The sequence below is a fragment of the Nycticebus coucang genome, chromosome 2 (assembly GCF_027406575.1).
Source record: "Nycticebus coucang isolate mNycCou1 chromosome 2, mNycCou1.pri, whole genome shotgun sequence".
Lineage (NCBI taxonomy): Eukaryota > Metazoa > Chordata > Mammalia > Primates > Lorisidae > Nycticebus > Nycticebus coucang.
This window is the reverse complement of record NC_069781.1, coordinates 121,002,297-121,029,617: the sequence shown is the minus strand read 5'-3', so window position 1 is coordinate 121,029,617 and position 27,321 is coordinate 121,002,297. Positions and strand designations below refer to the sequence as shown.

At 40.0% G+C, this 27,321-nt stretch overlaps 1 protein-coding gene across 2 annotated transcripts in view; it reads left to right on the top strand.

Moving 5' to 3' along the window:
- AGBL1 (AGBL carboxypeptidase 1) overlaps positions 1 to 25,840 on the top strand; it is a 698,527-nt gene extending 672,687 nt beyond the window's left edge. The window contains exon 23 of one of the 2 annotated variants that reach the window (XM_053581727.1): positions 21,565 to 25,840. In XM_053581727.1, coding sequence (XP_053437702.1) covers positions 21,565 to 21,775 — 211 coding nt within the window. In that variant the 3' untranslated portion in view covers positions 21,776 to 25,840. Of the gene's footprint in view, positions 1 to 21,561 lie in introns of both variants that reach the window. The other variant, XM_053581726.1, reaches the window with a different exon arrangement.
- The last annotated feature ends 1,481 nt before the right edge of the window (positions 25,841 to 27,321 follow it).

Genomic DNA, 27,321 nt, shown 5'->3' with positions numbered 1-27,321 from the left:
TTACTTGGGAAGAATCTGGAGTCCAGGCAGTGCGCAGTAAATAGCTGAGGCAGGGGACGTATAGAAGGAAGAGGAAAGAAAGATGTCAGTCTAGGCCTGGAGATTAGTGCAGTTTTGTTCAGCCATGGACACCAGAGCATTCCTCAATGAGAGGGGCTGTCAGAAGAAACTCAACAGCAGACTTTATCTCGTATATATATTTTCCCTTTTATATCTTACTACTAACCACAGGCAGTGGAATAGCAGAGCTTGCTGCATCTCAGCTTTAGGCACCCACCCAAGGTTTCCCTTTACCTACATGGATTTGGAAAGCAGACTCAAATTCTATCAAGGATAAAGTAGAAAATTAGCGCATTTGTAGAACTCATATCCTCAGAGTGGAAGATCTGCCATTCCTGTGAAGTGCTGTTCAGAACTGTTAATATAATTGTCAGGATAAGAGGAGAAGCCAGAAAGCAAACCTGTAAACAGTCCAAGTCTGAAGCCACGGCATGGAGAATTTTAGGAACAAGTTTGTATGTCTAGAGGTTCAAGAATGGCTGATGGAAGGAAAAAACAAATCTTTGAATCTCAACAGTAGTGAGAAGGTCCCTGTCAGGACTGGCTTGAGAACAGTGGAGGGTCTGTGTGTACACAGATGTGAAGAGGGTACGTGTGGCAGTTAGGATGGTGCACACATGTGCATGGGCATTTGTGCACATGGAGTGAGGTATCAATTGTGCACACATGTGGACGCGTGTGTATATGTGAGTATGGGTGTGCATGTCTGCCTTCGTGAGTATGAAGGTGGGTGGGTGTGTGTGCACATGTATGAGAGTGAACCTGTGTGCGTGTGTGTGTTTGCGTGTGGGCATCCATACATGCTGGATCGGGGAAGACCCCCGCACTACTCTCTCCAGCCTCCACCCCGACTTCCCTGTCATAGCTCACATTTACTGTTCTTCTTATGGCTGCCATCAAACTCACTACCCCCTCTGCCAGGAGGGCTGGAGGAGAGGTGGGTGGGGCAGAATACTCACACCCCCTCACCCGGCACCCAGTACACACTGATGCTGATCAAGCGGCTGTGGAGTCAGGGGGCTGCACACCACCTGGGGGAGGCAGTGAGGGAGCCTGCGGGGCTGTTCTCACCCTGCCTCTTTCTTGCCCACGAGTGCTAATTCCATTTTTCCACTTTGGGCATCTGGCTTTTGTCACTTTTTCTTTGCATGTTTGTTTTTAAAACAGAAACACACTACTTGAATAAGCATGAATTCAGGAAATATAGAACAAATTCTGTAGAAATGTGGAGAAAATCTTTTTACAAAATTCGTTAGGTTGGGAGAAACTGTAGCTCATGGAAAGCTCTCAGTTCTGTCACTTAAAATTTCAGGGTCCTCCTGATGGTTCTCACTATCATGCTCCTCATATCCACTTGGTTATCTGCTATTTTAGTTTGGAAATGATTCAGGAACCTGCTCAACCTCTTCTCGCAAACACTGCTTTTATGACAACAGTCATTCTTTCTTGCTTGTTTCAAGCAAAAAAGTCCTAACTTGTTTCCTTTTCTACTTCCCCTACTCCATTCTAAGCACATTGCCAAGGTTACCATTCAATAAAAAGATCTAATTGCATTAAGTAAAACTATATAAAGTTGCCAATGTTCAACCCCTCTTGACCTAAAACAATTGGCATCCGACCTACATTGGCACCTATCTCCTACATCTGTGCTAGCATCCATGACAACAGGTTTTGTTTTTTTTTATTGTTGGGGATTCATTGAGGGTACAATAAGCCAGGTTACACTGATGGCATTTGTTAGGTAAGGTCCCTTTGCAATCATGACAACAGTTTTTGAGGAGAACTTACTGCACTTCCTTTCCTGATCGTTTCCCCAGAATGAAACAGGGAGGATGGTATTCCAGAACCTCGTTTCTGGTAGATGTTATTTGCTACATAGCAGACAGCAAAGATCAGACATTCACTCTTGAAATGTAACATTCTGATCGAATACTAAGATACGTCTATGTACATATTAACCGCCCTTATTATCTATTGAATCATAACCTTTCTGAAGCCTCACTACACAGTTTCTTCCAGTATAGAATTGTATGCAAAATCTCAGAATTAGTTCTAACACAATTAATTATTAGCTAAATAAAATTGGATAAATAATCTACCTTTTTAAGCTTCACTTTTTCTCACCTAAAATGTAGGTATATGCATTTAATTGGTTAACTTCCTGGGCTGTTTTGAAAATTAAATTAATAGTCTATATAAAGAGTTAAACATGGTGACCAGCACTTACAAGTGCTCCATAAAGTCGAATTGGCATTGTTCTGCTGGATCAATGCAAGGCCAACTCTTTTAGAATCAATTTTCTTCTGGCCCCTTAGTATCAATCTCCTCTTGGCCCTTTGTGGTAACTCGCAACCAAATGGCAACAAAATGGAGGTATTTCCTCCAAATCCTCTTAAGTCTAAGGGAAGGGTGAGGCCTTTAAACAAAAATTTCATTAAAAAGAATTGCCTATGGAAATGTTACTTACATGCACATGAGGTTGCAGAAGAAATTTCAAACAGATTTTCTAAATTTAAGTGATTCTTGCCAGAGATGTGAATTTCAAAATGAATTTAATCAAGTTTCAGAGTTGCCTGGTGGTTAGTATTCTTCACTTTCATTTTATGAGAAAATATTGGTATTGCACTAAGTTTTTAAATAGCTCGTCTAATTATATCCTCATTAATAGATGTCAAATATTACTTAAAACACTGATTTAATTAATTATGTTTTTAAAATTAAACAGCTTATTTCTAACAAGTTATATTTAAATAATTAAGTCTAATGCTAATGAAAGAGAGTGTGCTTCAGCGTCTTTTTTATAAATACAACATAAAATGACCAATTAAAATTAAGTCTGCTTCTCTCTCCTTGGTTAACCAGCTCCTCAGCTTCAGGCCTCCACCTTCCTAGCTTCATACCCCACTGGGAATCACACATGGCTTACACTTCCAATACCTGGAAAAACCTCACACTTGCTGGGAACATTGTGGTCTCCCCAGACAAAAGGACTTTGGATAGATTATTCTTCATACTGGGGTGGCCTTTCCTTTCTTTTTAATCTGGATAAAAGCTTACATGCTACCCATTGGAGACACCTTCCCTGCCTCTCTCAGACAGACTCACTGGTTTCACCCTCTGAGTTCCCAGAGTGACAGCCTGTTCCCCTACTAGAAATTCACTGAACAGTACTGTAACCAATCTCTGAGCTTAGCCTGTTTCTGCCCTCCTCTGCTCCTGAGTCCCTCCATATTTCTATCCTAACAATACACTACAGCACCTGGCAAGTAGATGAAAGTTTACTATTTCTTTCCCTTTACCCCCCCAAAAATTAATAGATAAATAAAGAAAATAGGAAGACTAATGATAGATGTTTGTTGAATGAATACCTGGATTAATTGTATAAGTGACTTTAAGAATTCTAATACATTTGGGATTTATATGGCGTAGGCACACAAAGTAACAAATCTGCGCCAGGATACAGTGTCCCAAAAGTCGCCCTTAAAGTCCCCATACATAGGGAAAATGGGAAATTGTAGCAAAACATACTTTTGCAGTTTTTGACCGGGGCCGGGTTTGAACCCACCACCTCCACTATATGGAGCTGCAACCCTACTCCTTTGAGCCACAGGCACCACCCACAAAACGTACTTTTATTCAAAAAAAATTAATTACAAAATTTTATGAAGAGGTGGTCAACCCATAGAGAATATTTTGTAAATATTTTGTAAAATTTTATAATTAGTATTTCATAAATAAAGGTACAGTGAGGTACAATTTCCTATTTTCCCCATGTGTAGTGACTTCAGGGGCAACTTTTGGAACACTCTGTATTTGTACAGTAGTTTCCCCTCCTTTACAGAGGATATGTTCTAAGACCCCCAGTGGATCCTTGAAATGGGAGATATTACTGGACCCCTACATATATTATGCACAAATTTCTTTTTCCTTCTTCACAATTTCACATAAAGAAGGTTTTTTCTTACTATAGATCTTAACAACCCCCACATATGATTTTTTTTTCCTTTCCTTATTAGGTTGGGAACTTTCACCTTTTCCCTTAAGGAAGCACTTTATGTCTCTCTTTGGCATATCCCACTGCCAGCATCACTCTTCGTGCTTTGTGGGGCCATTATCAAGTCAACTAAAGGTTGCTCAAGCACAGCCACCTCCCTACCATGACAGGCGTCTGAGAGAGGGCTGCTAGCTGACCAAAAGGCTGGGTAGTGTCTACAGTGGGAATTAGCTGGACAAAGGATGATTCATGTCTGGGAAAGGATGGGATGGGGAGAGATTTCATCATGCCATTCAGAACTGTGTGTGATTTAAAACTTAGGAGTTGTTTATTTCTAGAATTTCCCATGTAATGTTTTCCGACCGAGGATGACCTTGACTAAATGAAATTGGGAAAAGTGAAACTGAGGAGAAGTGGAGACTACATATTTGAAAATCAAAAGTTAAGAACAAACTATAAAGCAATACCATTGAGTTAAATGAGGTAATTTATTTGAAATATCTAGCAAAACACCTCTCAGTAGGCTTTCAAATGCAGTAAATGTGTTTCCTTGTGCTTCTTCTCATTGCCATCACTGTGTTGTTCAGTAATTAGTAAATGAAACTACCTAATAGAACATATGCTACCAGGTAATGTTGAAGCATCTATTTCACAATGCTATTTTTATTTACATTAGGAAAGCTTTTGAAATAAATTGTAACATAGTTTAATTATATATAATGTGTGAAGCAACAACATACACACACCGTTCTTTGTTATGAGTCTTGTAATAGAGTATCATGGTTTTGTTAAGTAATACTAATTTATTCCTTTCTTATGCCAAATTGGTGTAACATATTATGAATTACGTTAAATTGTATTGTAAGACATTGCGTAATATATTTTATTATGGTGTTTATTATAACACCATAAGGTATTACAGCACCTCCTACAATAATATTCATTTTTGGCTCCCTGTGATGGTCTCTGAATTGCTTCTGACATAATATTCCCAATGTCTTATGTCCTGTCATGGTTATGATCCCCAGAAGCTAAGTTCGACTGCATTAATATGTTGATATTTTTAAGAAAACATAATTGTCATTTAAAATTATATCCTTTTTTTCACTAACTCAATTCAAGCTATGCCTTCTTAACAAATTAATCCTTTTCTAAAGGTCAACAATCGTGTTTATAGTAAAATTGATTCTATAAGTTAATTCCTCATTAATTAAACTACCTTAGAATTGAATGTGGAATAAATTAAAATTGGTTTATTGGAATTGAGGTAGCCTCCCTCTGAAGGTACTAACAGCTTTCTCTCACATTGATCTGTGAAAAGACTAGATTTCTCTGCAGTTGACTTGTGTAATGTAAAAGTATGAGTTCTGACAATGAAGTTTGCAAACTCTTCCTAGAAAAAAATGCTACATACCTCATTGCTGAATATCATGACAGTCACCTTCAAGGTACACCCCTTCGGAAGCTGTGCACCAACACCAGTACCAGGTCAACCCTTTAAAGCAATTTTGGAGCTCTTTTTCTGGAATGACCATCAGAGCTGTCATCATATAGCAAACAAAACACAAAACAACAAAAATGAATGCAACCTATTAAGACACAGCCACACATCAAAACAAACACAGCTGTGAGCCAGACACTGATAAACCAAGGTTATGAAACCTTACCAGTTGTTTATACAGTGTTGCCAACATAGGTGCACAAAATATAGTTTGCAAACTTAATTATCAGATAAGCTTTGATGGTCATTCCAGAAAAGAGTCCCAAAATTGCTTTGAAGCGTGGACTGGGCACTGGCATTGGTGCACAGCTTCCCAAGGAGAGTACTTCAAAGGCAACCTTAGAGATATTCAGCAATGAGGTAAGTAGCACTTTTTCTAGGATGAATTCATGAACTTAATTGCCAGACCTCATGTATTCAAAAAGCTTTACATCTCTGAAAATACCATATGTAGATGATTTATCTATGTGACAACTAAAAGGGGCACCCCTCTCTACATTGTCCATAGCTAATGAACATAAATAGTTCATTCTTGTGCAGTGATTTTTCCCAGTGATGTTTATAGCCCTGGCTATTCTGCCTGACTGTTAACTTCATTGTCAGGAAAAATAGGTGTGACAAAAGACAGATAACAGTAATGTGTTGTTGTTTTTTTTTTTTTTTAACAAAAATAAAATAAGACATCCACAAAATTATGGTTTTACCCCAGAGTCAATGGTAGGTGATATCAAAACTGGCTCCATGTTCTGAGACCAAGAGCCATCTGGTTTTCTTCCTACAACTGAGATCAAAATTCATTGCTCTGTAAACTCCTTAGAATCCCTGGGTGTTTCAGAATGCAAGGAGATTTGATTTTGTTCTTACAGCAAAAAGACCCGTGTAAAGAATTCTTTTAGTCTACAACAATAGCAACACTAAATCCTTTAATCTGAAACCTGAGAGCCTGATAGAAACATAGAATTTTGGAGACAGTTCCAAGATAACAAAACAGAGTCTTTAAATAGCATTGCTGATTTTTGTTTTTTCATATAGGCTCTCAAATATCTACCCCATCCTGCAAATTTTGGACTTCTATCCATCTCTGCTTTCTTCATCTCAACTACAAACATCTTGTTCTTATGCTTCTTATGAAGTAAGACCTAAAATAAACACAAAATATGGTAGAATAGTAAGTAAAATAGAACACAAGTATCTGCCCATGGCGAGTGAACTAGAATCTCTTGTAAAATTACCCATTACCTTGAAGTCTTTGTGAATGATTTTGTAAAGAAATGGCCCTCTCTGGCGCTGTTTTGGTTTCAAAATTTAAGAGAGGAGTTTTCCTAAACATCTCTACTCCTTTAATGTCTGTGTATGGTGAGTAGAAAGCAACAGAGATAGTTGGTTCTCCCTAATGGGAGAGCAGTGTGTATTTTTCTTGAGTTTACAAAAAGAGGATTATTTGCGCCTTTGTCTAATTAGCATTTGTTTGGGACATGTTCCATGTGTAAAACAAGGGACAGGAACTATGAAATTTAGAAACTAATACAAGATAGATCTCTGACCTGTAAGGGAAAAGCAACAAATAAGTACACTAAAATCAAATAGGTAATTATTTTTTATTCTGCACAATCATGGATGTTTTTATGGAGGAAATAATATTGGGCTTGACCTTAAAACATGGGAGGTTTCAACCAGCAGTGATAAGAAGAATAGCATTCCAGGCAGAGTCAGCACAAACATTCAGGGCACAGCAAATCCCCAAGAGTATACCGGGAGAGGTGAGAGACCAGGGCAACTCTAATGGAGGGATTATGTAGGAGAATATAGCTGACAAACCAAAGGAAGAAATAAAAAGAGATCAGACTTTGGAAACTCCTTTCTCTCACCAGGTACATAATACCAAATATCCTAAATAGAAGAAGATATAGATCAAAGCTCTATTAAGTGAAGGGGCAGAGAAGGTGACCAAGGTTTGCTGAATGCTCACAAATTGCCCACTGTGAGGGGGCTTTGCTTAAATTATGTGTCTAAGGTACCAAGAATTAAGTAAATTCCAATTAAACTGGTTCATATAAGTAACTTATTAAAATTAACAGAAATAATAAGACACATACATGTGAAAGTATATGTGCAAAGATATATATGTCTATCATTCTCTCTATTGAGAATCTATCTACATATCTACGTGTGCTATTTAAAGACTCTATGTATGATATAGATAAATGTCTATCATTCTCTTTTCTTTCTTTCTTTCTTTCTTTCTTTCTTTCTTTCTTTCTTTCTTTTTCTCTCTCTCTCTCTCTTTCTTTCTTTCTCTCTCTTTTTCTTTCTATCTATCTAGATTGTTACTTTTAAATTTCCTCCATTATTTAAACCAGCTTTAAAGATAAGCATCCCCTCTATTAACACATTGATTCCCCCCACACACACACACAGAAAATAAAAGTTTTCCGGGGGGCCACAGTATTTTACTATAAAGACAGTATAAGTAATTAAAAAACAAAATAATCCTAAAACATGCATCAATAAAAAGGTAATATAAAAACTTGAAAATTACTAACGTAAAAAGCAAGGTGAAAACTTAAAGAAGAGTGCCTGACTCACGGATCAGTTAATGTATTCATACTTCCCTACCTAGCTGCTAAAGCCACCTGCCCCAACTCAAACCTCATGCTCAATGGTGGTTTTGTTCAGTTAACACCTACCTCTTCCTGTGGCCATTTGTGTCAATCAAGTTGTATTCTGTTATATTCTCTTAGTAGGCTTTCAGTTTCTAAAATGTTCAGCCATTCAGAGTTTGGTAAGGAGGAGGTGTTTGTGAAAATGGGAATACCATCTAAGTTAAAGCACAATCTTTATGGTGACGAGTTCCTGATATTATACAGTAAGATTACTGTTTTCTTCACGTTTAATTCTCTGACATTAATTTATCTGCCTTACCAAGATTCTCTTAACTCCAGATCGTACAATGAGGGGCAGGGGTAGGATACAGTGTAATTTATGAAGCTTTTTATATTGTCAAAGGACTTCTCCAGTTTTCCAATTGAGTTAGTATGAATAGAGAAAGAAAGAAAGAAGGAAGGGAGGGAGGGAGGAGGAAATGAGGAAGGAAGGAAGGGAGGGAGGGAGAGGAGGAGAAAGGGAGGGAAGGAGGAAATTAAACAAACATACCCCCCTCTGGATCTCTTATGTACAAGGATCTCAACACAGAGGCTTGGATTCATAATGATGTGTGCAAACCCCAGAAAGCTTTAATTTGCCTTCCATTTACTCTAAACTCTCTGGAGAAGAGTAGGGAAAAGTATAACAAAGCAGAGGAGGTTAGGGTTGCAATCTCTCACCACTCTGGTTGCCTATACACGCCAAGGGTGAGAAAGCAGAGGTGCACTTCTGGGAGCGTTAGGTATTTGGAAAACTGGATCCTTTTTATTTGAGCTCAGAGAAATAAATAACATCAGTCTCTGGGACCATAGAGGGGAGACTGCACCATGACTCACACACACTGCTGACTTGGACTTCAGTCAAATGTCCTCAGCGCCATCCATCCTGACAAGCCTGGTGATGGGTCTTGTGATTAGCGACTTGGCCAATGACCACTCACTTCAGGGCTACCTCATGGAAAGGGACTGGGCTGCCCAGTGGAAACAAAATATTCAAGAGACTGGAAACTCTTCTAAGGGCAAGGAGTGGAGAAGTCACCAATCCACGTAAAATATAGAGCTAGAGATCAATCATATACCTGTAAAACAGCACTGATGCTTAAATTCAAACTGGTGATTCTTTGTAAGTTTCATTGACCAGAATTATGCCAACAGTGTGAGGAGAAAAGATAGTAACCAAAGAAGATCTAGGTACAAAGTGGAATTTTCTGAGGATGAGAAGGAGTGGCATGGTCCTAAATTCCAGCATAAGGGGGTTTCCTAGAAACCTCAACTAACTCTAGACATTTGCCATCTATTTCCTTACCCTTTATTTCTTCCTGATCCTATGTGGGACAAAAACACTTTAATTATTTTATGAAACCTAAAATAAATAATGAAATCATCAGATGAGTTCATATTTATGTTTTTCCCTATGAAAGCTGTGATTTAAATGAATTATAAGTAACCCACCAATCTCTTAACCTGACCAAAATAAATAAAAGCTGAGGACTATGTGGGTGGCAGAAAAATTGGATTGGAAAGGATTAATGAAATGTGCAGGATCAATTTACCAGTGAGAGCTTTTCTCTTAAGTTCTCATAACTTTCGTAAAAAATTGGCTGACCTGAGTGGCCTAAAGGAAAGATATATAAAATGCTGGTTCCTAGGGGTTGGGGGCTGGTGGTGAATAGCTAATAATTTAGCGATTATATCAGATAAGACCTCTGAGTATCAAGTGGTCCACTGATGTTTCAGTCATGTAAATTAAATTATTCAGCTGGTGTCGCTAAGGAGACTCCAGTCAGCCAAACCACATTCATTTTCTTGGTCCTTCCCTTTAGAAACTCCCTCCATGTTAAAGTAGAGCTGAGGTTTTCCATGCACGGTTGGCTGGACACTGTTGCTAAGGGACCCACAGAAGTGAACTAACCCACACACATATCCAGACCAAAGTCATGATGGTCCCAGGCCACTGGAGTAGAGAAAGTGTTTGTGGGCAAGACAGTTTGTCACTTTAGAAATGAATGGGGATGGTGTTGCTCAGGCTACTGTTGCAGAGTTCAAAAGATACACCATTCCCATTTCCACCATTCCTACCATCCATTTCCACCATGTTTTCTTGTTGTGTGGTTCCAGTATATTCTAATAAATAGTCTGTGGGTCATTGCTAAAAAGAAACAGTGTAGTCATGTACATGTAAGATATTTTACTATTTGATACATTCCCTGGAGCAGTGGAACAGGTGATACAATGTAAGTCTTAATGGAGCAAGAAAAAAACTCTATGGGGACATGGGACAACCTGTAGTTATGTCTTTTTTGACTACACTGCTGTGAAACTCATCATCATCTTCCTAAAACTTGCAAAATAATTTTTTCTCATTGTCTAAAAAGAAATCAGAGCATCTGGAAAGAAGCATACATTGTCTGAAACCACTTAGATTTTTGTTTTAATTTGTGGTCCAACTGTCTATGCTAAGTGATATCACTGTTCCAATTTTATATTAGAGGACTTTTCTTTCTTGTATGCTTCAAAACCACAAAGAAACAAAACTGGTTACTGGATATAAATGAAGCAACATGAGGCTGAACTATGCAACAGGAAGGGTCGGGAATGATTTGTCAATGAAAAGAAAGCAAATTATGAAATTTTAAAAAGTGGACATAGTTTTGATCTTTTGAAAAGTTAAAAGGTAATTAATCTCCGCACTTATTTTCTGACTCATAATTTCATAAGCATCTCTCCGTAAGTGCCAGTCAGCCCTTGTTATAGAACTCTTCATATTGTAAGTGCTTATATATTATTGGTCTCCCACCAGAAATGAAGACCATCTATTGCTCCCAGACAATGAACACAGTATGCCATCCTGCACTCTCCCGATTTCTAAAAGTACTGGTTGTTAAACTGCTGAGGACATTGTTTTATGTGTTGGTTAACATTTTGACTCATAATGGCTCACAGAGGACATGTAAATAACAGTGCTTGAGGTGCAAAGATGGGGAAGGCTAGTTTGAAAGCAGCTAGAGGCCAGGAGCACAAACCTTTCTCATCTGGTTTTTCTGCCACCAGCATTCTCCCCAACTGTTATTTATTTTGGGGTGGAAGGAGGTGGGATTACTTGTAAGTATCCTACAGCTTTAAAAGAGAACAACATAAATCTGAACTCACCTGATGACTTTGTTTTCTACTTTAGGTTAAATAAAACAATTAAGGTGTTTTGTGTCAACATAGGACTGGAAAGAATTGAACACCACACTCATCTTCTTTCTCCCATCTTTAGTTCTTATTCTTCTTTTTACTACCCATTCTCTACCACCTTCCTTCTCTTTTACTCTATATCGCAATTTCTATGAAGTTTTTGGACCACATCTCCCCATATCCTTGTGGAGGCGCTTGTTGAATAAATCAAACATTTATTTCCAGGAATTTTTGTCTGAGAATGACAATGGCTTTTTACTAACTCTCTAGATCACGGTGATAGCATCCTTGACTTCAATTTTGAGTGAATGAATGTTTCTTCCCAGGCAAGGTAGACTTTAGACATGAACATTTCTCAACTGAATTGAAGGTTACAGCACCCTTGTTCTTATCTGATTATCACACATCTTTTATGCTATCTATCTGCAGCTTGAAGACACTGAGAAAATTAACCCTCCAAACTTCTTTTTCTAACTGTAAAATAAGGATACTATCTACCCGAGACATCCTCAAACTTTTTAAACAGGGGGCCGATTCACTGTCCCTCGACCATTGGAGGGCCGGACTATAGTTTAAAACAAAAAACTATGAACAAATTCCTATGCACACTGCACATACCTTATTTTGAAGTAAAAAACAAAACGGGAACAAATACAATTCACACCACTTCATGTGGCCTGCAGGGTGCAGTTTGAGGACACCTGATCTGCCCCATAGATTTAATTGTTAATTCACATTTTAAGTGAAGTGAGAGCAAACGCAAAATACCTGGCACACAGTAGGTGATCAGCAAAATTTATTCCTATGTTTTCCCACAGTGACTAACACTTTTCTTTTTTTTTTTTTTATTAAATCATAGCTGTGTACATTAATGCGATCATGGGGCACCATACACTGGTTTTATAGACCGTTTGACACATTTTCAGCACACTGGTTAACGTGGCCTTCCTGGCATTTTCTTAGTTATTTTTTTTTTTAAGAAGGATTAATTGTTTTATTCGGTTATGTGATATCTCTTACTGTACACACACAAGTCTTGATACACAGGCAATGCTAAAATATACACATAAATGTGAGGAATTGATTAATCGAGGCAACATAATGGTTACCTAACCAGCCACTATGTCTAGGATATGACCCGTAAAAAAAAAAAACTGGTAACAACTGAGGTCAGCTCAGAATGAAAAGTCTCCATGTGCAGCTGAGCACAAATTGTTCTCTAAGAGGATATGGAGGAGTGGAAGAGTGGCATTCTACATTTACTAAGTTACACATGTACCCTTGTAAGATGCACCACAGGTGTAATCCCACCAATCACCCTCCCTCCCCCACCTCCCCGCTTTCCCCTATTCTTGGGTTATAACTGGGTTATAGCTTTCATGTGAAAGCCATAAATTAGTTTCATAGTAGGGCTGAGTACATTGGATACCTTTTCTTCCATTCTTGAGATACTTTACTAAGAAGAATATGTTCCAGCTCCATCCATGTAAACATGAAAGAGGTAAAGTCTCCATCTTTCTTTAAGGCTGCATAATATTCCATGGTGTACATATACCACAATTTATTAATCCATTCGTGGATCAATGGGCACTTGGGCTTTTTCCATGACTTAGCAATTATGAATTGGGCTGCAATAAACATTCTGGTACAAATATCTTTGTTATGATGTGATTTTTGTTATTCTGGGTATATGCCTAGTACAGGGATTACAGGATTGAATGGCAGATCTATTTTTAGATCTCTAAGCTTTTCTCTATACATAGAGAATGCTTCATTACTTCAGTTAACAAAAAAAAGAAGATAATAAATAATACATACTAAATACTACTACTAATAATAATCAATGTCTTTCTTCTTAAAAGTGTTCAGTCAGTCACAGATTTTGTGATAGTGTGAAGAACTTGACAAATACAAAACCCTGGGGAACTGTGCTAATTATTCTGGGTGCTGGTGGTGAGATACTCACAGCAGGCTTAGTCGATGTATCTTTAAGTGCCTGTGAGTTGGGGAATGGGTTGCCAGGGCCTCTTAGATGGGGTGCGGCATTCACACAGCTCTCTCTGCTTCTGAAGAATATAGATAGACGGTTAAGGAGGGATGACACCACACGGATAACATGTCCCAATAGTCCCCCCATGACTCAATTCCCCAAGGAATTTAGAGGTGCTGTTTTCTTGTCTACTAAATCAAAGATGCAGACAGAGTTGCATTTCGTTAGAAAGATGCGCTTGGCGGGGCTCAGCTTTTTCAGAAGGGAGATGGGTGATGGGTAGCTGGGGAGAGCGGGTTGGATAAACAGGAGTGTCTGGAATTTTAAGTGTTTGCCTCTTGCTTCTCAGGGAGGAGGCTGCCTCTTGAGGCCTGGCATGCACCCAAGTCTTGAGCGTTACCTCAGCATTTAAAGAGAAAACAAGTGAGAAGAGAATTCACGAAGCTGCGATTTTAAGCAGCATCAACTTTAAGGAATGCCACGGACTGGGCTGTGCTCACCCTGTTAGGATGCAGAATTATTTTGCACTATAGAAAGCTTTTACCAACTAAGAAAACAAACAAAACAAAAAAAGCAGAACTAATTAAGATCGTCATATCTCAATAAATATGCAAATGGAAAATCAAAACAAAGAAATTCCATTTATCACATCATAAAGTTGCAAATTGCTGTACAGGCTGGCTTGGAAGAATTGCAAGGAATAGAAACTTCGTAATGGCCTTGCTTAGAGACTGTGTTTTAAAAGCTGCATTTATAGATTTGTGTTGGAGGATGAAGATGATGAACTTATCAGGAAAAATTATTTTTATGTTTTGTTTCCAAGTGTTGCAGAGAAGAAAGAGGGCTAACATTTCCCTCAGGTAACTCTGTGTGAGGTTTGGGGCTATGAAATTTCCTTCCATTTATTTCATTTCAAGAAGTAACGTTCTCATTTTACAGATGAAGACAGTGAGGCACAAACAAGGTAAATACCTCTTTCTCACATGGTCTTTAGAGCCAGGACTCAACCCCATAATTACTATGGCTGACCTGAATTTTGTTTTTTTGAGACCGAGTCTCACATTGTCACCTTCAGTAGAGTGCTATAGCACCATAGCTCACAGCAACCTTAAACTCTTGGGCTCAAGTGATTCTTGCCTTGGCCTCCCAAGCAGCTGGGGCTTCAGGCACTCGTGACAACAGCCAGCTGTTTTGTTTTTAGAGATGGGGTCTCGCTCTTGCTCAGGCTGGTCTCGAACTTCTGAGATCAAGCAATCTGCCCGCCTCGGCCTCCCAGAGTGCTAGGATTACAGGGGTGAGCCACCTGGCCTGTGTGACCTCAATTTCATGCTTTCTTTCTGGCTTACCCTTTTCCCAGTTCACCACCGACTCTCTTACACCACCCAGCATGACTTTTGAATGTGTGTCAACAAGACAACAAGCACTCAGCTGAAAAGGAACTACAATCAATTTGCAGATGTTTTAGTCACTTATTTTTCACATCTGTGTTTTAAAGGCCACCCTATCAACAGAACCACAGTTTTGATTTCTGCCTGATGTTATTTCCTTTTTTTTTTTTTTGTATGTTCTTTTAGTTACCAGTGGTGACTTTGAATTGAATTCATCATCCATGAAAAATAAGAGGAGAGAGAAGAGGTGACACCTTCATATCGCTGAAGTTACTGTACCCCCACCTTAACATAGGGAATTGGTCCCGAGGGAGCTGAAACTGTGAGCTGTAGAGAGAGCAAGGCCTGGGGGTGCGGGCAGCTTTATTTTTGCTCTCTGTCATGTAGAATGCTGCCCTTAGAAGTGGGTTCTCTCTGATCTTGCTATTCTGGTCTGCTGGGCTCACATCAGGTGAGACTCTTCATGAGGATGGGGAATTACCTGCAATGAGCAAACCATTAATGAGAGGGGGGCCCAGTCTGGTTCCCACTGTTCCTCACTGCTCTGGGCACAGGGGCAGTGCAACCAGCAGTCTCACAACTAGAAAGTCCTCTTACACAGAACTGCTTATCCCAGTGTTAGGCAGAACATAAGTTAGGCGGAGGGAGAGTGGAGGAAGTACTTAAGCAAATGAAAGAAAGTTTGTTACTAATGTTCTCAGGGGAGATTTCAAAGAGCTGGATACAGCTTTGCCTTCAGGATGGGAGGGATTGGAAGAAGTGTCAAGGATGGTTTTATTGCATTTTGCCAGATCTGATCAATTTTATTCAAAGGATAATGTACTGAATGGTGGTGGGATAAATACAGCAACCATGACCCATGGCCAGGGCGTCAGTAGCATTCCTTTTTTGTTACTCATTTCTTTTTCTTCTTTCTTTCATCTTCCCTACCTCCTCCTTTTTCCTCTTTTCTTTTTTTCTTCCCTCCTCTTTCTTCTTTCTCTCTTTTCTTTTCCTGCCAACCTTTTTTACGTCCTCCTCTCCTCTTCCCCATCTTTTCTCTCCCTTTCTCCTCCCGCCTCTCCGCTCCCTTCCCTCTTTCCTTTCCTTCCTTCTTCCTTCCTCCCTCCCTTCCCTTTCCCCTTCTTTTGTCTTCTCAAGCTTACTTTTATGTTTTTAGATTTAAAAACTTGTAATCGCCTTATTTTCCCATCAAAGCATATTCATTTATGCTTTGAAGAAAATTTAGAAAATATTGATAAATAAATAAATAAATAAAGATATTTTGAGTCACTCTATTGTCATCATTTAAATATAACAACTGCCAGACGGTAGGAGCACATTTTCCAGTCATTTATCCAACATGTTTCGCTTTTTCTTTTTTTGCAAGATTACTTCTTGTGTTCTCACGTATTTCTTATGAGTTCAATTTCTTTCTTACTAAAATATATGCTTTAGTAGTTCTTTTGGGTGATGCTCCATGCATGAGAAAATTTGTTTTACTTTCATTCAAGAGAAATAAAGGTGTGTGTGTGTGTGTGTGTGTGTGTTTATTATAGAGTTCTGGCTTGTTGTTCATTTTCTCTCAGCATCTCCAAGTCATGATTTTTTTTTTTTTTCTGGCTGAGTTTAATATTTGTATTCATTCATTTTTTTCCTTCTTGCAATTAAACTTTTAAATTTGAAATAATTTTGTATTTATGGAAAGATTATGAAGATATCACAGAAAAGTTCCTTTCACCTAGTTTCTCCTACTTAATTTGCTTTTATGGAAAATTTACTGTTCCAAATACTACTCATTGAAGTGTAATCCATCTTTCTCTATCAACTTTTCTAAGATTTGCCTTTTTTCAATTCATATCCATTATTATGTGGCTAATTATGGAGTTCGTTTTTTCCTTAAATTTTCCTGCTTTCTGGAGTATTTCTTAAGAACTATCACCTTTTAACCATTATCTTTCTAAATCATGCCTCTCACCAGTTTACTCTAAATTTTGCTGCTAGAAGTCTCTCTTCTTGTTTGAGTCTGTTGAACTGTGTCCTCTGCACTATTCAGTCCCTCTGTCAAGCTCTTTAGCATCTGCTTTTTTTCTTTTAGAAAGGATCTATTTAATATTCAAACTTCCCTTTTTTCTGAAAAAGTTGCTTATACTTTCATTATGTTTTCAGAACTTATTCTAATTCCCTAATCATTTCAAACATCTATTTTATAGTTTTCACCTCCCCCCAAATGGGTATATTATTTCAAATTTGCAGGTATGTATTTTTGCTGCTTTTGTATCTGCTCACTCTGGCTCGAGGTGGATTATTTCCTCATGTGATTCATAACTTGTTCTTGTCAGCGCATCCCCAGGGGGCTATAATCTTCACCCCCTCTCATGGGAGTCCCATATTCCTAGGGTTTCAGAAAAAATACCTCTGTGAAAGTTGTATATGTTTTTTCTGATGAGGCCTTCAGGATTTCACCAACCAGAATCATTCTGTTTAAGATTCACAATATTCCATAATTGTGGTCCCCAAATCTTCTACATAAGAAGAGGATTTTTCTTCTGTGTTTTTTTCTTTATTTTGTTAAGTCATTTCCTCTTCTGGAAATTCATTTTTTTAAATTATTGGATCGTTGACGTTTCTTTTCTATATTTACAGCTCTATTCTTATTTTTGAGTTTAATATATTAAAAGAGAATGCATTTGTGCATTCTTTAGTTCATGTGGTAAAAATGTCCATGAAGCCCCCACTCTGTGCCGGGGCTGAGGACATACAGGAGCGTCTGGCATGAGTGTTTGTTATGACTAATTTCCTAATAGGAGCAGGTGTCTGGGAGCACAGAGATGGATGGCTGACTTTGCGTGTGGAAACAGTCAGAGTGGCCAGGTGAGCCTCCACCCAATTGTAGAGTTAGTAAGGCAGCTGGATGAGAACACCTTCCACGGTACATACCCGCCACAGAAAGTATATGACCCTTTGAGCTGGACATTTTTTCACTCAGCTTAATGCCCAAGAGATGCATTCAGGTTGACCTCTGGCAAAACCTCACAGTTGATACAAAGTTAACTTAAAATGGATTATAAATTTAAATGTAAAACATAAAACTGTGAAACTTACAGAAAATAAAACTTAGCATAAAGTCTTTAAGATATAGGGCTAGACAATCCAAATTGTTGCATGTACCAATAATTCTTTCCCTTGTATGGCTGAATGGCATTCAATGGCAGGCATTTTTGATCACTCACTTATTGCAAGGCATTTGATTGTTTCCAGGTTTGGGCTATCACATATAAAGCTGCTGTAAACAATTATGTACAATTTCAGTGTGAACTTAATATTTATTTCTCTGGGCATAATGCCCAAGAGTGAAATTGTTAGATCTTATGAGAAATACAGTTTTCGGTTTTTAAAGAAACTAACAAATTATTTTTCAGACTGGCCTATGCCTTCCCTTCAGGAATGTATGAGACGTCTGGTTCAGCTGCACCCTGTCCAACATTTGGGATAATGATTTTTTAATTTTATCTCTTTGAATAGGTGTGCAGTAATAGCTCATCATGGTCCTAATTTGCATTTCTCTAATGGTTAGTGCTGCTGAACATCTTAAATATTTATATAATATGGTGAAAATGCATCATATAATTTAATAAATTTTGCTTCCTGTCAAATATAATTTTGAGAACTTACGAGAAAAAGGAAAACCTACGTATTTGCTTAGATTTTTACTCTTTCTCTGCTTTTTCTGCCTTTCTCATGTTACAAAATCCCTTCTTTTATATTTCGTTTCAGTTTAGAGAGTTTTTTTTTTTTTAAGTCATTCTTTTAGGGTACATCTGCTGGCAAAAATTTTCAAAACTTTACTTCCTATAAGACTGTTTTAATTTTCCCTTTATTCCTGAAGGGTATCTTTGCTGGGTTTAGAGAAAAGACTGACAGTCCTTTTCTTTCAAAACTTGAAATATGGTGTGCCATTTTCTTCTTGCCTCTATGATTTCTGACAAGAACTTCACTGCTATTCAAATTGTTTTCCCCTCTCCTATACCTACTATTCCCCAAAAATTTCTCTTTTGTTACTTTCAAGATTTTAAAATTGTCTTTAGTTTTTAGATGAGTAGCCCTGATCTGTATTTGCATACATTTCTTTAGAATTATCTGTTTGGGGATTTGCTAAGCCTCTTGAATTTGTAGGTTTATATCTTTTGCAAAGTTCGGGAAATTTTCTGCCATTATTTCTTTGACTATCTTTTCAGCCTCTCCTCCTTCAGGACTCTGGTGAAATGAAGATTAGATCTTTTGTTATAATCTCACAAGGTCGTATATTCTTTTCATGAAAAAAAAAAAACAAAAACTATCTTTCCGCTGTTGTTCAGACTGAATGATTTCTACTTTTAAGATCACTGATTCTTCTAGCTTCTCTTTTCTGCCTATTTACTGAGTTTTCCATTTAGCTTTTTATATTTATCCATTTTAAAATTTTCATTATATTTTCTGTTTGCTGGGTCTATTTTTTTTTTTTTTTTTTTGGCTGAGATTTTCTATTTCTTGGCTTAGGCATTGCATTTTTTGCATTTATTTCATGTGTCCCCGTAACTACTCATTGGAGCATTTGTGTGGTGCTTTAAGGAGCCTGTTAGGTAATTCTAACATGTGCTGACCTGTGATGATTTCCCTGGTTTGGTATGAAGAGCAACTTTCTATGGAAACCTGGACATTTAGGGTGCTAGGCAATGAGATTGTGGATCTTATTCAAATGTCTGTCTGAGCTGGTCTCCTCTGACACCACTCGGGCAGGGGCAGCTTGTTACTGTCACGTGCAGGAATGGGGCACGGTCTAGGTTATGCACTAGACCTCTCTCCCTCCATACCGGGGGCCTCCTTATTACTGCTAGGCTATGGTGGGAGATTTAGCTCTTCACTGGACCTTCCCTGGCTAGAAGAGGCCGGAGCTTCTGCCTGCTGCTCTCCACTGCCACGGGCAGGGAAGGGTCTTGTTACTGACACCGATGAGGAGGCCCAGGCTTTCCACATGGCCTCTGTGTCATGAGTGGAGGTGCTCCCTAACCTGCCTACTCTCCCTCTACCTCCTTGCATGGGTGCGAGGAGGATGGGGGCACCCCATTAAGTCTGATGACAGGAGGCATCTAGGCTCCCCACTTTCATTTTTGGAGATGTTTCACCATCTTTTTTGTCACCACAGTAGATGAATGGAATTAAAATTTGTCAATGGCCTTCATTTCACAGGGCTTTCTCATTTCGTATTCACCATCACTCTTGAGACATTATTATTGATCCATTCTATGAAATTAAGGGTTTTTTCCAAAGTCCCATAGCCAAGATTTAAACCCAGGCTCTTGACATGACGTTGTACTGTCACCTCAGTACCCAGCATGATGGCAGGTGAGTCTCAGGCTCTTCGGAGGAGCCCTTCCCTGCCATTATCAACTACAGTATTACTCACAATTCTGCCTAGAAAAGATGATCATTTAAATCCATGGTGCTATGTAAACAAGGCTCATAATTCTTCCCCATCCTCTCCATTCAGCCCATGTCCCACCAGGCCTTCAGTTTAGGGTACTGGGGGCCCAGAGAGCTCAGAAGCAGTTCACATCAGTCAGTAGACCATTAACCTGGCCTTTGATTCATTTTCTGAGCTAACGTGTAACCATGCCGCTGATTACCCATTTTCAGAACAGCTCTGCCTGATTTATGAAGAGCTTGCTTTCTATAAATCACAGGGTAGAAACCCAGCACGCTGCTAATCCTAATTGGTTAAGTCCTAAGTAGGGAGTGATTAGAAAGTCTTCAGGAAGGAAGGTGCCTCATGCAAATGAGGGAGATGTACAGCTCCTTGGGAGGAAATGGCCCCTGCGCACAGTATGGAGTGAAGTTTTTTGTTGTTCATTCCCACTGTCTACTTTTTTCTTTTGCTGGTCAACCCCCATCCATCTTCTGTGTGTTAATTATCTGAAGGGAGGAAGGGGGTCAGTGGGGAAGCACAAACATAAGAGAAACGGAATATTGTTCCGTCACTTTATTCTGTCATTTATTAATTTCAACCTGGATGAATTTTCCAATAAACCATAAGCCATTAATCGTGATGAAGGACAGCCATGCAGTGTGACTCATGGTGCGGTTTGTTAGGGTGGTAAGTATTAGGGCTTTGAGCCTCTTCACCAGATTCCAGTTGAGTTCTTTCCCATGAGTAGATGCCATGGCATTCTCACCTGCTCAGTGATGCCTTCTCTGATTTCACAGTAGTTCAAGTAGTAGAGCTTGAACTACTCTGAAAAATCCTAAGTGAGCCTGTGCACATCTTCTGATTGAAAATAGGGAACCCCATACATGCATTAATGTATACATGATCTGTGCATTTACAATTGAATAAAAGAAAATAAAATGAATTGCACGTGAAAAAAATTTGAATATTGAATAAAGATAGAGATTTAAAAAGTAAAAAAAAAGAAAGAAAGAAAAAGAAAAAGGAAAAAGAAAAGAAAAGAAAATAGAGCCTGGAAATGCAGGCTCTGCTGGCAATGGAATAAGTAGGCCTGTGGACTCGGTACCAATTTCTCCCCAATCCCAAGGTAGTGGCTGAGGACACGGGGGTGTATATATACAACATGCTTAAAGGGGCAGTAAGTTGAGACTAGTGCTCAGAGGAGGAAACATCCCCTCTTCTGTTTCAACCGATTGAGTGTATGTGTTCCTTTTTCTGGCTAACCTCTCTTTCCATTTCCCCTCCTTTCTCCATCTGTGTCTTGCTCCTTTGCTCCCCCTCTGTTTTTCTTCCCTCCCTCCCCCTCCCTCCCTTTCTCCCCCTGCTCTCTGGGAACCCACAGCAGATGCGGCAGCAGCAGCAGCAGCAGCAGCTCCTCAGAAGCTGATGATGAGCCCCCCTGCATGGAGGAGATTGATTACAGTGCAGACAGCAGCTCAGACCAGGCGGGGGGCTTCTCTGAGCTGGACCGGCAGATCCACGAGTGTGCCATCTATAAGGACGAGGGAGACGGAGAAGAAGAGGGACCCAGGCGGGGAAGAGAAGCCATCCCATAGCCATGAGGTTACAGGCAGCCCTGTGGCTCCAGCCGCTGGCCTAGCAGCTGAGATGCTGCATCTACACCATCAGACACACTCAATGTATCCATCAGGGAAAAAGCCCGTCTGCGTGAGCCCTGCAACCCCATTTGTAGTTTGTTCTACTTTCACTGTGCCTAGAGGCTGGTTCTTTCATAATTAGAATATTTTACATACATCGATAGTTAGGTGGCTCTCGGGGCCCACGCAAGCTGCCATTGTGCTTGAGTGGGACTCCATGGGTGGTCTCAGAATGACCCTGGATCCTCTCGAGATCGTTCTGAGCTCTCTGTCTTTTATCCCTGTGCTTGAAACTGCAGCAGACTAGCAGGTGAAGAGTTGAGCTTTCACAGTGGCTTCCCAGCCAGAGTTCTAAGTGGGCGTCTGAGTTGTTCCACATATGAGTGTTTTGTCCCCACCTACCCAGAGCATTGGAGCTCCCTGCAACAAACTGTGAGTCCCACTGAATATCTGGGGACCCTGGCAGGGTCTTCAGGCACCAAGTACTGGAACATGGAGAACTCTCCAACCATGTAATGACAAGTATCATCTTTGATGGTCTTTAACGGTATTAATTTCTAGGCCAGAAGCCGTACTAGACTCTAGGGAATAACCATGGTCACTGGTCTCTACAGGTTTTAAGGTCCTGTGTATTCAGGTCACTAAGCATGATGCTGGGAAGCTGGTGACATACGGGATAGTGTAGTCATTTCAGAATCAGAAGAGGTGCGAATCGTTCAGTCTGGCAGTTGTTTCTTGTAAGAACTTAAGCAAGTAATTAACCTCCCTAAACTTCAGTTTGCTTATGCATACCATGAGGAATCCATATAAAGTTACTTTAAGGATGAAATGAGATAACATATAAAAAGTACAGCTGGGCATTTGGCGAACAGCAACGTTGACTAATGTTTCTCCATAACACAAACAGAACCTGTTATATGTGTATAAGTATTCCCACAGTCTAAAGAAAAAGAAATTCCCTGGGGTCACACAGTAGGGAAATACTGAAAGGGATGTGGGAAGGAGGTAATGTAGGAGCAGAGCCTAGGAGGTTGGGATGACTCACCACAGGTGGAAGTGGAGCAAGGCCTTTCAGCACACAAAGCTTGGATGTTTGAACCCCGAAGTGTACGGGGCCTGTGCAGAAGGGATGAGAAGGGGCGAGGAAGCAGATGTAGAACGAGAGATGAGCTGGAGTGGGCCAGGTCAAATTTAGGTTTTTTTCAATTGTGATATGTATTTAGTTAGTATTAGGCTGGGCTGTGAGGGTGGAAAACTCATTACAGTAATAGCTTGTATAAGCTCTAAGCCTGTTTCTCTTTTCACGCGGCAGTTCCAGACATAGAAAGACTAGCCCTGTGACATGACTGTGTGGTGTTAGAGGCCCAGCTTCTCATGGCCCAAGCTACTGTGGGGAATTGTTCTGAAAAATGTGTTCTTACCAAACTTAGAGCCAGATGAGATTACCCAAGAATTCCAAGGAGTTGTCAGCCCTAGTGGGAAGTCATTGTGGTTCAAAGTGTGCAGAGGAGGTGACACTGGGGCCAGGCCACACGTGTGCTGTCTTGCACCAGCGCTGTCTGCTTCCCAGCATGACTGGGGGTCGTGGTGATCTGCAGGTCTCCGGGCAGCCTGGAGCACCTTCTCTAATGGACAGAGGTAAGGAGCTCTCTGTATCTACCTTGGTAGAGAAGCGCCACGTGCCATCCATAACCCCACTAAGGGTGGAAACTGCTGGTCGTTCATGACAATTCCCTGTAGCAAGAGTATTTTTGGCTCCACTTTTCGACAGAAGAAAGTCTAAATTTCTCAACAGATCTCTTCCTAGTCTGGCTCCAATCTCCTCTCCAGACTCGTGTTCTGTTACTCTCCAGTCTCTTCAATTTACTACGGGACAAACCTTCATCTCCTCTCAGCACATTTATGCGGGGTGTGTGCCCACACACACACACATGCACAGGCACACACACCATTTCTTGAGCCACACAGCTCCATAAATGTCCTCTTTGATTTTTCTAACCTTTTCACACATTTTTCTTCCACCTCTGATAAGTGTCCCCCATTACCTCATTTGGGGATATATAGACCCCATTCAAATACAGGCAGTTCCCAAGTTATAAACATCCAACTTACGTGTAACTTGCACTTATGAATGGAGGCTATGACAGGTAATAGGCAAATGTGCCTATTCCACCTTACACACAAATTTAACTGAAGAATAAACATACAGAACCTATCTCATTCATAAATCGGGAACTGCCTCTAATATTTTTCTGTAAAACTTGGCCTAATCACCCAAGGCCAAGTTATATAATCTCTCCTTCATGTGTTACACTGCCTTTACATCTGTTTTATAGTATGCTTACCATTTTCTACCTGATATATACACTTTTGATATCCCCACCCCCACTCACCATTGAGTCGTGAGCTCTGTAACGCATGCGCCTGCTATTATCTTGGCCTTTCTCCCTGCACCTAGCATATTTCCTGACACATTGAAGATGTTTAGAAATGCGTCTTCCCCTCATCTTCAAACCTAGACATCCATTGTCTCAATAAAATTCCATACATTTTCATTGAATCCGTTCATTTTTCATCTCAAATAAGAGTTCACTAAAAGGGCCTTTAGCATGTATATAGCCCAGTCTCTGAAGCCGGTGGTTGCCATGGAAGACTGTACTCAGTGTGAGGCCAGCTTAACAAGGAGCAAAGTGGCCTTGTCCTAGCCTGTGCTGTGCAAACATTTAGATAGAGCAGTGAGAATGGAGGACAACAGCTCTGAGGGCCCCTGGTGGCCACAACATTCATCCAGGTGTTCTGGCTCACATGCTTAGTTTGGTGAGAATTGGACATGTGACTCCTTGTGTATCGGGCCAACTTGGCTGCCCAGGTGCTTCTTGCAATCTTGTCAGTGAGAAATGGCATCCAGGAACTCCATCCATTGGCTCAAGTTTCTTCTAGGCCTCCAGAAAAAGGATTTAGAGCCACAAAGAACATTTGCAAATAACCTGCTCCCTGAGTTACAAGCTTGCATTGATGGCTGCCAACACAAGGTCATGTTATACCCCTAAGGGGAAGCAGCATCCTTGCATACATCTTCCATTTTATCAGCCTGAAAAACTGAGCTGTAGAGTCAATTTCATGTTCCAAAAGGAATCTCTGCCCTCTGCCAAGAGAGGGGCTTCCATGAAATGCCTGACATAAGTCATCCTTGTTAGGGACTCAGAACACTGATCTGTGTTGTAGATCTGAGCTTTTGGATCTGCATTACAATGATGGATTTGGTTTTATCCTGCAGGTAAAGATCACTCCAGCTCCCCAAAGCCTCCACTCTTGGCAGGACACACATAGGAGCCTGGTACTCACCAAGAACTGGGCAAAAAATAATTCATCAGGTCCAAAGCTTGCTGCTGCCTTTCCGACAGATGTCCTCTTTTGTTAGTGTTGCATTCAGGTGTCATGTGGCCGAATCTTGATAAAAAGTGATCTTTAGAAAAAGAAGAGTGGTATGAAAGGGAATTTTGAGATAAAAATGGATTCTATTACAGCCTTTAAGTTCCTAATAATAAAAAATGATACATGTATATACAACTGAAAATCATCTATTACACACATTCTAACACAATGGAGCTGAAATTAAGTTCCCTACTTACACACACGCACATACACACACAACACACATACAGAAGGCCCAGGGCTTTAAGCAAAAGAACAAAGGGTGAGGTTTATCATAAGACACATGTTCATAAGGGGGAGGGGTGGCTATAGAAAGCAAGATGGAAGCCTTTTGGGTAGAAGTTGAAGCTCATTTCTCATCAGCATGTCACAGAACCTGGCCTTCAAGAGTATTTATTTTGGGCCCGATCAGGTCACAGAGGGAAATAGGTCTACTCCTCTTGGAAGAAAATATAAACTATAAGAAAGTGACCCAGGGCGGCACCTGTGGCTCAGTCGGTAAGGTGCCGGCCCCATATACCGAGGGTGGCGGGTTCAAACCCAGCCCCGGCAGAACTGCAACAACAAAAAAAATAGCCGGGTGTTGTGGCGGGCACTCCCAGCTACTTGGGAGGCTGAGGCAAGAGAATCGCTTAAGCCCAGGAGTTGGAGGTTGCTGTGATGCCATGGCACTCTACCTAGGGCCGTAAAGTGAGACTCTGTCTTTACAAAAAAAAAAAAAAAAAGAAAGTGACCCAATTAAATACATCTGGGTCTTAGCTAAACAGAAGAGAGCATTCAACTATTAAAATGACTAAAGCAAACTCATTTCAGGCAGTCCCCAAGTTACAAACAGAATAGGTTCTGTCTATTTGTTCTTAAATTGAATTTTTATGTAAGTTGGAACAGGTACATTTACCTATTACTGCTAATAGCCCCTGTTTGTAAGTATAAGTTGTATGTCAGTCAGATGTTTGTAATTCGAGGACTTACTGTCTTCTAAATCGGGGAATCACAGTGATTATTTGAGTGTCTGGAGCTTCAGTGTCTTGGTAGCAGATGAATATTATGAACAGCCCCCAATAAAAATAATAGAAAATTAAGCATGATTCTTTGAAGCAATTCATTAGAGCTGTCTGGCCACCTCCTCTGTTTTGGGGACAGCATAAGACATGGCACTGACATCAGGTGTGTGCTGGGCACAGAGTGAGGATCCACAAAGGCTAACAGTTCTGCTAGTCCAGTATCCAGGGTATGGAGGTTAAATGAATAGATTTTCTTGGGTAGAAAAATATAAACCAGGCCAAACTCATATGTCAATCTTAAGGGGAAATTATTTATTTAGGAAGTATTAGAGGCAATAAAAAAATTGCCTGTGTTTTTACTTTGCTCAGGCAATTACATAGTTACTCACTTAATTCTCAGTACCAACTCTGGGGAATAAATGGGCTTTTATAATTGCTGTTTTCAAAGTGAAATTCAGCTGTACTTAAAAGGACACTTTTAAGTACGTGATGGAGCTGGGATTTGTTTCTAGGAAAATCTGACTTCTCAGCCCATGCTCCCTCTACTTCCCCAGAGGAGCAGAGCATGAATAGCACCCTAACAATGGACAGTTGGAGGTAATCAGTGCTGAATAGAAATACTTAACTACTTCCAACCTAAGGCCATTGCGTGATTTGTCTTGTTGAAGCCTCACGACCCAACTCTACGAAGTAAGCTTTCTTGTCATAGGTGAGGCTGCTGGGGCATAAAGAAGGTAAGAGCTTGCCTAAGATTATGCAGGTAGTAAGTACTAGATCATGATTTTAACATAGGCAGTCTGAGTCTTAAGCCTGATGAGTGCTTTCTTTCCTCAAAGACCCTGAAGGACCTTTGAGAGATCATAGAGCAACTCCTACCTCCAGGAAAGCATGTTGTTGTTGTTTTCGATCCTTGACTCAAATGTCAATAACTCATACCAGACACCTCTGCATAGCATACTGATTCACCTCAAGCTCTGCAGGGTCAATGTCCAATGCCACCAGAATCTCTCCATCCAAGTTTCTAAACTTGGTCATGTCCATGAGCATCTGTGTTGCCTTGTTCCT